The sequence below is a fragment of the Laccaria bicolor genome, genomic scaffold (assembly GCF_000143565.1).
Source record: "Laccaria bicolor S238N-H82 LACBIscaffold_79 genomic scaffold, whole genome shotgun sequence".
Classification (NCBI taxonomy): domain Eukaryota; kingdom Fungi; phylum Basidiomycota; class Agaricomycetes; order Agaricales; family Hydnangiaceae; genus Laccaria; species Laccaria bicolor.
The window spans coordinates 42,946-56,231 of record NW_001889950.1 but is presented as its reverse complement, the minus strand read 5'-3'; the positions used below and the strand labels follow the sequence as shown (position 1 = coordinate 56,231).

Below are 13,286 nucleotides of genomic sequence, written 5' to 3'. Positions count from 1 at the left end.
TTTATCGACATCGAAGGAGTGGGATTAAAATGATTGATGGTCTTGTATGTATTTGAGAAATAACAACTTGAAAGCTCGAATAATCTGCGGAGAAGGGGTTGAATTAGCATAACGATACTTTACTTTTGACGGAAACATACGGGGAGCTGTATTTCCGGTGTGTGTTATGGGTGCGCTAGCAGCGGTCTGTTTGAATCGGGGGCATTACTCGGGAATTTCGACCTGACCAAATTCCTCCATGTCATCCTCCAGGACTGCTGCAAAGAATCTTGAAGACAAAAAATTAGCCTCACAAGCTGTCGACATAGTCAAGCACGCACCCCGATAGTTCGCTGCGAGTCGCGTGCGCTGTCCTCGCGATCTCCAACTCCTTATCAACTCGTCCCCAATAATCCGGCCCCTTGTAAGTAAAAAGAATGTTGCGCTGACAGATTTATGTGAGAGGGAAGCTAAATATTCGGAAACAAAATGAATAGCTTCCTCACCAAGAACGCGAGACGAACACAGAGCTCCAATGTGACAGAAATTTTGGTGGATGCATGTAACGTAACGACGGCCTTTGCAGTCTCGAAGATGTTCTTGGGGGTTTGAAGTCTTTTCCGTTCGCGGTTTGCCCCATCAAAAGATTCCGAAGAGTCTTTCTTCTTCTTCGCAGGTTCGTAAATGGAATCGAGGAGCTGGAAAGCAAACCGTTAATAATTTTCAGATGCCAAAAAAATCGAACAATGGTGCAACCAACTTCTCCCTTAAGGTCGCAGCGGAAGTCCGCAAGGCGGTCACGGCAACGCTTTTGCATGGCCTCCCAATTGGACCGGCTATCTTTAATCTCCTGGGGAACTGAAGGATTTGCACCTAAAGAAGACTGAAGTTGACGTAGAAAGGTGAGACATAAGAAGAGGGTCAGGAATCATAATTACCTCGATCAGAGCAAACAAAATTTTACAATATCCTCCGACTGTTGGATCCAACATGTTCTCGACGGCTGAAGAATCGATAATGGTCTACAAATAAATAAGTCAAATGAATGGTAAAGAAAGTTAAAAGAATCTAGCGACATGCCTTAATTGACTTTGGAATGTGGAAAACAATGTCTGGGTGCAAGCCGGCTGACAACGTTTTTCAACTCAATAAATCCTGCGTACAAGACGAGTGTTTGCTCAGCATCGGTTTTCTTGGGCGACAACATGTCAGACGCATTAATGAATGACACTGGTTTACTTACCGTAGCAAATTGCAAGAGTTCCTTCTTTTCGTTCACCTTGAACTTCTTCTCTCGAGAAATTGTTTCCGCGAGCTGACCCAGGTCTTCAGCAGGACGCTTTCTTCGGGCTGCCATTGCAAGCTGTGGGGTAGAGAATTCAGATGACTGTGGCGTCATCCCTGGGTCTGGGGATGATGAGCGACTCGGGTGTGGAGAATGAAAACCCGAAGTAGGGGAACCTGGTGGGCTCGACCGGGCCCGAGGAGGCTGGGCATGAATTTCAGCCAAATTGCGCATGATGAGAATATAAGAGAAAAGGAGAGCTGAGCTGAAATGAAAGCGGTTGAAGTTGGAAAGAGACGAAACAAGAAAAACGAACCATATTGCAAAAAGACACGTGCCCAACAGTTATTCAGCTCTGCCTCCGAACAATAACAGACACTGAGAACAGCTCAGCAACTTACAAAATTATGCCCGCAGTACGCACCAATGATCCAACCAGCAGTGTGTAGTTTTATCGGAGCAAATCCTTCTTTTTCGAGTGATTCATTGTCCCAGAAATCTTTTCCCAGTCTCCCGAAGATCCGGCCAGTGTGATTTGCGAGTCCTGTACAACTTTTCACGGCAAAAGAACAACTGTTTTGAAAAAAGGGATGGTGGGACATACACAAACTGGCAAACATAAAAAAGCTGCCCAGACACAGCTTGAGGAAGCTGGAACTGCATCCACGCGCGTAGACGAAGAGGCAGTCCCAGCAAGCACCTTGCTATTGAACGAAAGATTTCGCGGTCAAGCGATCAGAACTGAAGAAGGCGAAGGTAGCCCATTTCAGGATGTAACAATGCATGACGGGATCTACGTTAATGGTGACGGAGAAGAATATACCTTCGGTGCTGGGAATATTCCCGAGGATCCGAGCGATATTCGCTTTCTGAGAGATCTGGAAAATCTCGAGTACTTCAAAGCAACCAGCAAGTTTGGTGGAATGAGACTCACGGCAGATCTTCAAGATGAGGAAGAGGACGGAAATACGGTCACAGATCTTGAAAGACTAATGAGAAGTTTAGGTAGGCGCACACATCTTGCATTGAAAGAAAGATACCTTGATATTAAATCGGATGCAGGTATTGACAGTGATGACGAATCTGATGCTGAAGAGGATGTCGTCGCACAAGGAAGAAACGCGGGACTTGGCGATGATGCGGGTTGGGCGCCGCATGGATCGAAAACGGTACCGATGCTATTTTTTCTTTTGGGTTAGTCTAAATCACTAAACGAGGCATAGATGTTTATGCTTGACTTACTGGATAACCTCCCGCGCCTGCGCCTGTCTGACGACCACCTAAAAACAATAATTTGGGTGATGCGCGAATGTGGAACTCCCAATGTTCCCTCATTCTCCGCCAGGACGGACAAGAGTCGACACACACACACAGAAATGAAATACGACACACGTGATGAAGAACGACACACCTGTCCAATGTTCAACACATTGATGGCAAATGTCGGTCACTTATTCAGGAATGTGTGTCGAATCTTATCCATACTATTTCGATAAATTCCGCCACAATGTTCCCTTTTTGGATTGAAAATCTGATGTGTGACGGCCAAATTAGATATTGAGTACATATACACCAAAAATTCTGTGGTTAAGTCGAAATCAGCCTCTCCATGCTCACGTAAAATTTGACATTATAAGTTTTATTCCTTACACTACTTACTATACATTAAGTTATACGTAGATTCTAAGAGAGGGAGCAACATCGCGACCCCGGAATGTACCTACCAAGAATTCTCACCGTCGACAGCCTTGGGTGTCAACATGTGGTCTCCGCGGCCGTGGTCGAGTGAGACGCAGTGGTGGCCTCGTCGGAGAGGGCGCTGGCGTTTTCGCTGTCATTCGGGGCTGTTTAGTGGGGAGGCGCATGGTACGCACCTGGCTGCACGGTGCTGTATTGCCTGTTGGTTCGCCAAGTGGCGCTGGGTCCTCGTCGATGGGCCTCAGCGCTGGATTCCGTCTGTTGGGGCATTTTCGTGAGCTGATTCCGTCAGCGTGGGTGGTTTATCCTGGGCGCTGAGTTGTTGCCGTGGGTAGTTGGGTGGTTTTGTGTGCGTTTTCACAGGCGGTTAGTCGTAGTCCACAGGTTGCGTTTGCGACGGGAGTTGATTTGGGGGCGGACGTGGCGTGAGGTGGGAGGAGCGCCCCGGCTTTGCCCTGCTGGGCATTCGCTAGGTAATGGGAGGTGGGTTGTTAGCAAATACGGGGCTGAACAGAGTCGGAACTCACCTGAAGGGGCCCGTAACCGTTCTCTCGGTCCTTGTCGGCCATAGCAAGGGTGCGAGGTGAGGAGGAAGAGAGCGCAGGGGGTGGTGGGGCACAGGCAAGCAAATGGTGGTCGTGGTGGTGATGAGAAAGCGGTCGTGACCAAGTCGTGACAGCGTTCATCACGCTCGTAACGGAGTTTCGAATTTATGCACGGCACACTCGAAAATGCGAAATCGCGAAGAACGACACATTGTTACCAGGTGTGTCGCTTCTCACATGATGTGTCCTACTCCTCATCTGTGTGTGTGTGTCTCCTCTTGTATATCCTCATTCTCCGCATTGCGCAGACTGCAAGCTAGATTAACCAAGGAAATAAATGTGGAGCCAGAGCATCATACCTCGAGCTTAGGAAACCACTTCTACATGAATCATCCTATCGATCTGTTGGCACTTGTAAGTTGTGGTTGAGCTTTACCTTGTTGAAATAGTAGTCAAAGTTCACCTTGTTGTCATTCTCAGGACTGGGCCAATCCCCTTGTGCGCGATCACATTCAGGTCTATCCTGAGATCTGTGATACCATTTCTGAGCCATGGCAGGCAGATAAATGGCTGAAGGAAATCCCATTCGATGAGCTGTCCCCGATGTGGGCAGATTGGAAGGTCACTCCTCACCGACATTTTTACATCAAAGAAGTTGCCCAGCTGGCAAACAATGAGTTTGTCATCCCAATGCGGTGGGTCATGGTCAAGAAAGTCGAACACGTCGAGTTCTATCGTGTAAAATGGAATGAGGAGGTGAGATCTGGACAGGACATTGTGATGGTTGCGAAAGAAACTGATTGTGAACGATCAACAATGTGTTCAGACTGGGAAATATTCCCTTTTTGGGTCGGATTCCACGCACCTCGAGGGTTCAACGTCAACAAAGTCCTCACGAGATTTGCTTTACCGCTTGCCTGCAAGTGAATTAAAATACAACTTCCTGGAGCTTGAAAAGGGTGGTTATAAATTTGAATTCTCAGGTGAGAGTTCAAATAAATATTTCAGAGTGTTTTTCGGTCTTTGATATTTCTTGAAACTGGCAGAGTCAGACCTGAAATGCGCCGAATCAGAATGCCTTGGTACAAGTGCGAATCCATCACGCCAAATCGCAAAAGGCCGCCCCTTATTCGTGTTGCGCATTATGCCATGGTGTGACGATGTTTCCGGAAATCGTTCAAAGCAATACAATGCACATGTGAACATGTACACGACAAATGCAAGTTTACCTCACCGAAAACTCTCGCAGGAGTATTTTGTGCGATTCTGTTCAACATCGCCTCATGCATCAGCTCTCGAACAGTTTGAGGCGCTATCAAAAGATTTGTGTGTTCTCCCTTTCCTAAATATTATGGACCTTCCCGAATTAACATTTGGGTAATATACCCATGTAGCGGAAAGTGGAAGGAGGCATATGATTGCAAATTGGAGCAAGATATCCTTTTCCAAATATATCCCCATGCAGGACCAGCCGATAACCCTCAGCAGGCAGAATCCTGTTCCTGCGGAGGCCTGGGATCAAGTCATAATTGTCGTTATGACGAGAACGGAGGTACGAAAGCATTTAAAGAGACAAATGAAGGGTATCATGCGATGTTTTCAGTGAGTATGTCACCTTCCTGGAGTCACTGAAAGTATTAAGGACTGTGGGGTTTTTAGCCGGGCGTCCCGCGAACTCCAGAGAAAACCATAGCCCGAATAAAAGAGCAGATTCACACAGCGTGCCTTGGTGTCAAGGATCATGTCGATGCCCTGCAAACGGCCACAGGAGTGAAGGACAAGATCGCATGCCACTGGATTGATAAACTGATTGAGATGGCGCGTGAGCGCCAGAATACACGGATAAGTAATGTAGCAACGCGAGACGCCACTTTGAACAACAAGAATTTGAAGGGACCTGCACGGGAGGCCATGAAGAAAAAAATCAAAGAAGAAATTCAAGAAGAGCTGCTCAAGTGGGTCATTATGCAGCCTCCTGACCGATATGAACAGTACCCAGAAAACTCTGGTGAGATTTTCCTGTATTTCCTCCAATCTTGTTTATGACTGTGGATTTACAGATGAGAAAAGGAACCCCAGCCTGCGCCCAGGAGACCACTTCAACGTGTTGTTACGCGTTCGTGGTCGGTGGTTAATTAATCACAACCTCTCTTTTAGCGATAAAGTTTTCTGACTGAAGTACTTATTTTAGGGCTTGACCCACATAAAGACAGTCCATGTGAGCTTCTCCATACGTATCTCCTTGGCGAAGATAAATATGTCTGGCACGACACGTCCAAGAAATGGGACAAGAAGAAAGAAGAGCTCTTTGCTGTCTGTCTTCAAGGCTCTTCACTAGAGGGACTCACAATTGACTCGCTGCGAGCAAGATATTGTGTTCAGTACAAGAATTCTCTCATCGGAAAACATTTCAAATCTCTTCAACAACTGGCTGTCTTTCATTTGAATGATTCTCTTTGTCCACCCCATTTGTTTGAGATATGGAAAGCATCGGGCGAGCTTGGGGCTTTATTATGGTTTCCTGAGATAAAGAACATGGATCAATACCTGGTGAGTTTTAGTGACTCGGATGTGTTCGCTTTTCAACTTGTACATTGACTTCTAATATGAAGGCCGATCTTGAAATATGCATCGCAAACCTTCTCGATTTATGGGCAGTCTATGATCCTAACCGGATCATTGTCAAGTTCAAATTGCATGTTCTCCCGCATATTATTGACGACATTCGACGATTTGGGCCGGCAGTATTATTTTCAACTGAGGTATTCGAGTGTTGGAACGCCATTTTTCGGTTATGCAGCGTACTTTCAAACCACCTCTCGCCCTCGCACGACATCGCAGATACACTTCTTGATATGGAAAGGTTCAAGCATATTGTTAGCGGAGGGTGGTGGAAGACAGAGGACAATGACTGGACTCAGGCAGGCAAACACGTTCGAAATTATTTAAAAGAAGAGGTACAGTTACAACGCCGCCTGGGTTGGACGGACATATCAACAATGGTTCCAGGTGAGATATTACATGTGTCTCAGACTGTAGGTAGAAACCTGACGGATAATTATTCAAAGGAACCGTAAAGCTGGAGTCATCGAAGAAACGACGACCTGGGTCATGGAAGGAATCACTCGGACAGCATTGGACTGCCGAGCGCGATGGATGCGGGGATCAGTCCCAGACATGGGCGCGGTGCCGATACCTTGTGTCAATGTCTCAGGACGTTTGCAAGGTTGGGTCTTGGGTCTTTTCAAAGCGTGAAAATGGAACGGTAACGTTAACTTTGAGCTCGAGTATTGTATTGACCCACTGACTTTAAATTTCATTGTACCAGGATGTCGCGGCTGGTCGCATCTTGCTGATATTGCTGCCGAATACAACAACCATCATCTCGCTAAGTACGGCTGCAACGATCCTACTCGAGATCTTCAATGTTGAAGGACGAAAGAACGAGAGGTTGAATATGCCTATTCTATCAGCTAGCGGAGAAACACTGCTTGTTGCAGCGAAAGTGAGTAATCGATACTATCGTATGTAAATGCCTCTTACACCGTTCTGGGGACAGGATATATTATTTCTCTTCAATGCGCAGCACGACTGTAAACATGGAAAGTGCAGGATTGTTGAAAAGCCTGCACTTCAGGAGCGGGAAACCACGACCCGCATGCAAGGAACTATCGAGCACCTGGATAACACCCGTTATTTTATCAATATGCATGCTCTTCACAACGCTCACCTTATTCGCGAAGTACTTCCTCGTGATCTCACAAAACACCAACTGCGGTTCCCTAATCGGCGCGCCAAGCACGACGAGTTGGCTGCAGGCCTTCGGGTCACAGGACCGGCCGCTCGAAAAGCTGCGGCGGAGCAATCAACACGAACACGAAATCGAAACAAGCAAAAGAACTTACAAGCACAAGCCCGCGCGGGACTCGCAGTTATCACGGAGGAAGATCCTGAGGAGCTGAATGAAGAATCAATGTTGACAGGCGTGCAGGATGATGGTCTATCTGGTGGACGTGAAGACGATGAAGATACATCAATGGAGGGAATGGATGCGTAACGACTTACTTTGTATCAATCACACAACATTCAGAGAGGTCCAGGGAAAGGGTGTGACCATAGTGAATCATAGAAGTATGTTTATTTCGAAAGAAAAGACATTCGCGAAGAGAAATAACGACGTCAGAAGCCGGGAATTGCTGAAGAGGACATGGAGATGTCTCGAGGGAGATGCCATGATAAGGCTATGCGTGGGACCATCTGACATTTTAAATCGGCTAATTTACCCTGAATTTCTTAAGCTGGAAAGGCATCAGATTCACATTCCGCCAACCCCCAGAATTAACATCACAGGATATTACAGCCGAGCCATCATTCAGGCACCTGAACAAGTTGGCGGTGTACCTTGTAAACACGAGCGAAAGAGAGAAGAAGAGATGGAAGGGACAAAGGGACGGCCTAAAGTAGTACTTAGCGTAGTCAACGACTTTAAAAGCTTAATCGGTGGCGTGAGTTCTTGTGTGTGCTTGGAGAATGTGGCGTGAGTTTGTCAACGCGCTTGATGCGTCTGTCTTGAGGAATGTCGCGCCTTGGTGCGCGACGACTTAGAAAATGACAGAGGGTGTTTGGAGGAGAGGAGGAGTGGATTCAAAAGGGTCAAACGTCGAAACTAACTGTGAGAGGTAAAAAGTGGGGGAAAAGAAAAAGGACGCTCCATTCGCAAGGTGGGAGAACACCTTAAATACAAAAATCGAAATCACAAGGCAATCGACACGTTCTCGCGTGCTGCCTGTCCCCAAAGATTCTAATTTTAGAAAAAAAAAAGAAGAAAGACATCGAAAAATAAAAATAAACACATAAAACTTACGCCTCCCGCATGATTCCTCAACCAAATCTTTGAGCTGGGGATTGCTCGGGGAATTGAACAACACCGGGGAAGCTTATTTACGTGCGCGTCGCCGCCCTCAACGCGAGCGCCCCAGTCGTCGACAACTCTACCCTACCGTCCAGCCCTTGGAAAAGGTATCGGTCTCATGGGAAGACGTTAAAAGTAACTGAACAGAATAAAACGAAAAATATACGAAAGGTGCGCACAAAATGAATCCTTGAATCCGAAATCCTTCAAGTTGATGCGAAGAAATTGTGATCGAAGAAGTAGCCGGCGATGATGTCATACGAGGGCTTCGTTTACAGCGAGATGCCGGATATTGCGTCATTGGGCTGGGACTTCTTCAGTGCACGTGGTCACTTCTTCAGTGCATGTGGTCACTCATCAGGCGCTCGTGTAGATGTTCGAATGGATCTTTCAAAATACTCTTGATGACCTGAAGAATAAAAGAAAAACTTTGGAGCCTAGAGAAATTTAAAATACACAATAAAATTCAAAACACGAAAGAAAACATTGAAAAGGCGAAGTGCCATGAACACGTCATTTGGCACTTCCACACCGGTGTCTGAATAGCTATCCTGTGAATGTACTACTAGTATAGTTGGCATGCAGGGCTACGCACCGGTCCTGCTATTCACTGTACCACTGCCTTGTGCAAGTCGGCTGGCAAAGGCGTGGCTGGGATACATACTTTGTATGAGCCACAAGCGGCGCAAAGCAAGCGCTCATATCGCTTGGAAAGGGTCCATGTTCTCTGAGCGCCGTGTGGAGCAGAAGTCCTGAAATCGCCCAGAAGGGTAGAGGATTCAAGGGGAAGGAAAAAAAGTCGGAAACAACCGAACACGAGGTAGAGCCTATTGAACGTGTGGCTATTGTTTATAAGGGATGTAGACCACTTGCTGAGACGCGAAACGCGTCTTCAAACCTGTGCAGCCTATTCAAATTTTCCACTGTAGCTCACTTGGCTTTGAAAAAATTCCTTGGTTTTTGTATCCCTATAGCAGTCAAACATCTCGTCAGCTCCTTTGCATATACTACGCCTTGGGGGTTAATGTGCGTATATACCCAACGAGGTACTAGCACATGACCGAATTTTCGAGAGCTATTTTTAGCACACATCTCTAATTCTTCCGTATTACTTGTACAATATATATCTTTCCCCACAGCTTTGTGAGATTCTGTAAAGTACACATTCACTATCGTAGTAACTATGATCTTATAAAGGGTATACCTCATCGCCATCCTATCGCCCCGGCGGTATGGTAACCTATAGCAAGTTTCGTACCCAATTGCATCAGCTGCAATACTACACTCGCAACCCAACTCTTGATCTTTGTCCACAGAGAAGTGGACATTCCTATCTCGTCAGAAATTGTCGCCATAACTTGATCTACAGTCAAATCATTCCACCCGGCTCGATCTGCTTTGAGCGCTTGGCACAACAGCTCGATTGATCGACGAGCCTCATATTTGTTCTGGTGAAACGTACACTCGCCGCCACGCCTTTGGGCCCAGCTCCGCGTGTTGGACGTCAAGACGACATTGTCCGGGTGAACGTAGATGTTGCGCACTTGGTCGTCTGACTTGAAATGGATTGTGATGTGGTGATCCTCAATGTCAACAGCTACGGTACATGATTCCGGAGCCATTCTTGAGAGCACTTGTGATTGGATATGTGCGTGAATGTGATGTGGGCGCTGAGGGGAAAGGTAAGAGAAGATATTCTTTGAACAGGTAAGATCTATAACTTACTCGAGAAGAGTCGAAAGGTGGGTCGGTGCGTACATACGCCGCATACCCATCGTATATATATCATTCTTGAGCGTTGCGTTTACCAGTGCTTTGAACTACCTCCCCAGTATTTTGGAATGCTATTTGTGACTACACACCTGTCCTGCGTACCAGTACCTTAGGGCTGAGCATGCTGTCAAGCTAGCGGAGGCGTGACTGGGTCATATGAGCCATAATCAAGCGCTTGTATCGCTCATGGGTTCATATTTGAGCGCCAAATGAGGGTGAGGAGTAGTGGAAGTCCTGAAGTCGCCCAGGGGTAGAGGTTTCGAGTGGAAGGGAAAAAAAGGCCAAAAGAATTAAACACGTGATCGAGATACCAAAAACCGGAACAAACATTGACAACGCAAGCCAACGTCGGTGACGTACTACTCTTGGCTTGCATCGATTTTTCTCTGGATTTCTCTTGGGCCATGACTCGGAGTTGTGCCTAGGCTGGACGCTTCACGCGGGTTCGACTACCACGAATGCCTGTGGCTCTTTCTTCTATACCTCACTTTTCGGACGAGGTAAGTGTGGCGTCTGATTATATATCATACACCTCAGATGATCTCAGCAGACGCGCTTTTCACTGGCACTCAATACTAGTACTCAGTGCGACTCAGTCCTAGTACTCAGTGCGACTCAGCTTTAGCACTCAGTGCGACTCAGTCGTAGTACTCGGTACTCAGCGCTCAGCGCTGGCTAACACGTTTTTGTCACCATGATGTCATCTTATGGTGCTTATGCCAGGCCGCAGGCAATGATGATAAGGGCAGATAGGCACCGCCTTTCAAATTTCACCTTTGATTCCATCGATCACCATACTAATGTCTCCATTCAGTTCTGAGCCTCAGAGCACTTCCACAGCCGGCTCAAATTCTTCCAGCGGTCTATATTCCTTGGATGGACGAGGAGGAGAACCCGGTAATGGGGTGCGTATGCATATTTCTTCCATACTTCGGTGACAGATTGAATGGTAAATCTGATAGAAGCCGCAAGGCCGCGAAGCAACATCACCTCGTTACTGTGCGTTGAATGCGCTTTATTCAGAAGCCTGTCGATGCTAATCCACTTGCGCCCAGTATACTATCGTCTTTACGCAACGGACGGTGCTATGAAGTCGCTCAACCCCATCTACTCCAACGATCCGAGTATCAGCCGCATTTTGCCGAAATCCCTCACTCCCCCTCATACTGCCTTATCATTGAAGAGATATCTCTGCAAGATAGAAGGCTTGGCAGAATCAAACGCAAGTTTATTCGAATCGCTGTCAAGCGATGTTGCCATAGCGGGTTCCTCATGTCTCAAGTTGCGAGATCATCTTGGCCTAGGCGCATCGTCTCGCGAGCCGATGGTTTTGGTGGTCGGGGTTGCTGAGGCTGAGAAAAGATTGTATACGCCACGGCGGGTGACCAATAAGTTGATTGAAAACCCTGACTCACGCGAGATGTGCTACAGTATGTCCGATATTTGTGTCATCTTTCTTGATTCTCACATAATTTAGTATATTATCGCGTATACGGTGAAGAGGGCGAGGTGAACTCGAGAGCGCCCTTTGATGAAAGGGATACTAGCTTGGGTCACATAGACACGTTATCTATTGCGCCGCCGCGCACTGTGGCCTCTCTGAAGTCTCGCATCGTCAACGTCGAAGGCATTGCAAATCAAGAAATTCAATTGTTCGAGGACACCGATGGTGAAGTCCTGCTGAACGACGCTGACCATCTACCTCTCTTCGCAGTGACCTATTTGGGCTACATCAAAGCCGACCCATTGGCGGTCGTTTATGTTTCAAAAACGCCAAGTTCAAGATCAACAATGACGAAGGCGATTCGAGCAAAATACGATTGTAGTAAGCCAATAGCACTTAAGCTTGGTGGCGTTACAGAGGCGGGAAGGGACGTTAGGCTGTGCGCCCGACTCCGACATGTTTCCACTCGAGGTATGGCATACATACATGGACATGTAACTAATAGGCAGTGGGTGGGTGGGTGACGAAAATGAGAAAACAGCTTAAACTAAAGAGAGGTTGTGAGCTATTTCAACGAGAGCCTTACAAAAATGAAATGGGAATCGCACCTAGCTGAGGGAGTGAGATGTTGAAACGAGAGCCTTACAGAAAGGGGCGTTTCATCTCACTCCTCAACTGGTGGTGCGAGTCTAAAATAAGCTGTGATCCAAGCGTGGATCGTGAAGCTCGAGTCCAAGCGTGGATGTAGAGTTTGCCAGCGGGCAATTGAGCAGCGGCTCATAGTCGCATGTTGGCGAACGTGACGACTATATTGTATGCGTGTAACTCAAGCTTTGGTCAGTGCTTATTGGACTTGAGTAAACATAGTTTAAACTCGACCAATAGCACTTAAGCTTGGTGGCGTTACAGAGGCGGGAAGGGACGTTAGGTAGCCAAAATCAGAAGTCGGGGCCTGTGCGCCCGACTCCGACATGTTTCCACTCGAGGTATGGCTATAAGTCCTATTAAAAAGAAAGGAAAAGGTGATGAGTTCACGCAGTGAAGGATGTGAGGAGCGAGGGGAAAGGTTAAAGATAAATTTAAACAATTACAAGTTGTCCAATAGTAAAGTATTTCTTGTTCATATTTGAGAATGCGCAGGGCTGGGGAGGGGGTGGTGGTCTGGTAAAGTAGCTGTTGAGGGGTGTGTGTGCATGGTAGAAGGGGAGCGCCGTAAGAGTCTGTTGATAAAATAGATAAGAAAAGTCTATAAAGAAAAAATCAAATAAAAGAAAAGTTGGTTCTCCAAAGCGTGGAGTCGGTCTCCAAAGCGTGGAGTTAGTTCTCCAGGGCGTGGAGAAATGTGTTTTGAGAACGCTTGGTTTGTCCGAAAAGGAGTGCTTGGATGAGCACAGGGTTTTTTCGAACATATATTTTGAACGCGTCGGACGCCCATCTGCCTATGGCCTGAATTATTGACGGGGGTACACCATTCTCCGCTAGTGAGGTGGCTCCTCCTGCTCGCAGTGACTGACCGGCGGTGTCGGAGTCGAAGAAGCGGCGCAAACGCCGTATAAAGAACGAGCGAGTGGGGACGGTGCCCTGGCTGGTGAGCCACAACGGGGAACTGAATGGGAATTTAGCGTCACGGGCTCGTAGATATGTTAGAAA

At 47.1% G+C, this 13,286-nt stretch overlaps 5 protein-coding genes across 5 annotated transcripts; 2 read left to right on the top strand and 3 right to left on the bottom strand.

The window, feature by feature from the left end:
* Window positions 1–204: 204 nt before the first annotated feature.
* LACBIDRAFT_335211 (uncharacterized protein) lies at window positions 205–2,599 on the bottom strand (the record flags this gene model as incomplete). The annotated part of the gene is made up of 12 exons (XM_001890073.1): window positions 205–268; window positions 321–400; window positions 486–677; window positions 918–1,001; window positions 1,112–1,171; window positions 1,223–1,342; window positions 1,666–1,816; window positions 1,869–1,968; window positions 2,088–2,159; window positions 2,199–2,253; window positions 2,305–2,442; window positions 2,507–2,599. 12 exons carry the CDS (start codon window positions 2,597–2,599, stop codon window positions 205–207), a joined length of 1,209 nt encoding a protein of 402 aa, XP_001890108.1.
* A 285-nt stretch (window positions 2,600–2,884) lies between these two features.
* LACBIDRAFT_316828 (uncharacterized protein) lies at window positions 2,885–3,431 on the bottom strand. The gene is made up of 2 exons (XM_001890072.1): window positions 3,139–3,431; window positions 2,885–3,083 (listed from the first exon to the last, which is right to left on the bottom strand). The coding sequence occupies exons 1-2, from the start codon at window positions 3,230–3,232 to the stop codon at window positions 2,998–3,000; spliced, it is 180 nt and encodes a 59-aa protein (XP_001890107.1). The 5' UTR covers window positions 3,233–3,431; the 3' UTR covers window positions 2,885–2,997.
* A 313-nt stretch (window positions 3,432–3,744) lies between these two features.
* On the top strand, window positions 3,745–7,564 carry LACBIDRAFT_316826 (uncharacterized protein; the record flags this gene model as incomplete). Its single annotated transcript, XM_001890094.1, has 12 exons — window positions 3,745–3,921; window positions 3,988–4,263; window positions 4,334–4,490; window positions 4,581–4,833; window positions 4,902–5,109; window positions 5,167–5,515; window positions 5,568–5,630; window positions 5,699–6,057; window positions 6,120–6,516; window positions 6,576–6,772; window positions 6,836–7,012; window positions 7,067–7,564. 12 exons carry the CDS (start codon window positions 3,745–3,747, stop codon window positions 7,562–7,564), a joined length of 3,111 nt encoding a protein of 1,036 aa, XP_001890129.1.
* Window positions 7,565–8,756: 1,192 nt separating this feature from the next.
* Window positions 8,757–10,044, bottom strand: LACBIDRAFT_296006 (uncharacterized protein; the record flags this gene model as incomplete). The annotated part of the gene is made up of 5 exons (XM_001890071.1): window positions 9,882–10,044; window positions 9,678–9,782; window positions 9,354–9,570; window positions 9,084–9,246; window positions 8,757–8,828 (listed from the first exon to the last, which is right to left on the bottom strand). Exons 1-5 carry the CDS (start codon window positions 10,039–10,041, stop codon window positions 8,757–8,759), a joined length of 717 nt encoding a protein of 238 aa, XP_001890106.1. The 5' UTR covers window positions 10,042–10,044.
* A 948-nt stretch (window positions 10,045–10,992) lies between these two features.
* Window positions 10,993–12,160, top strand: LACBIDRAFT_316824 (uncharacterized protein; the record flags this gene model as incomplete). The annotated part of the gene is made up of 4 exons (XM_001890093.1): window positions 10,993–11,097; window positions 11,155–11,191; window positions 11,248–11,622; window positions 11,670–12,160. The coding sequence occupies 4 exons, from the start codon at window positions 10,993–10,995 to the stop codon at window positions 12,158–12,160; spliced, it is 1,008 nt and encodes a 335-aa protein (XP_001890128.1).
* Between the last annotated feature and the right edge of the window lie 1,126 nt (window positions 12,161–13,286).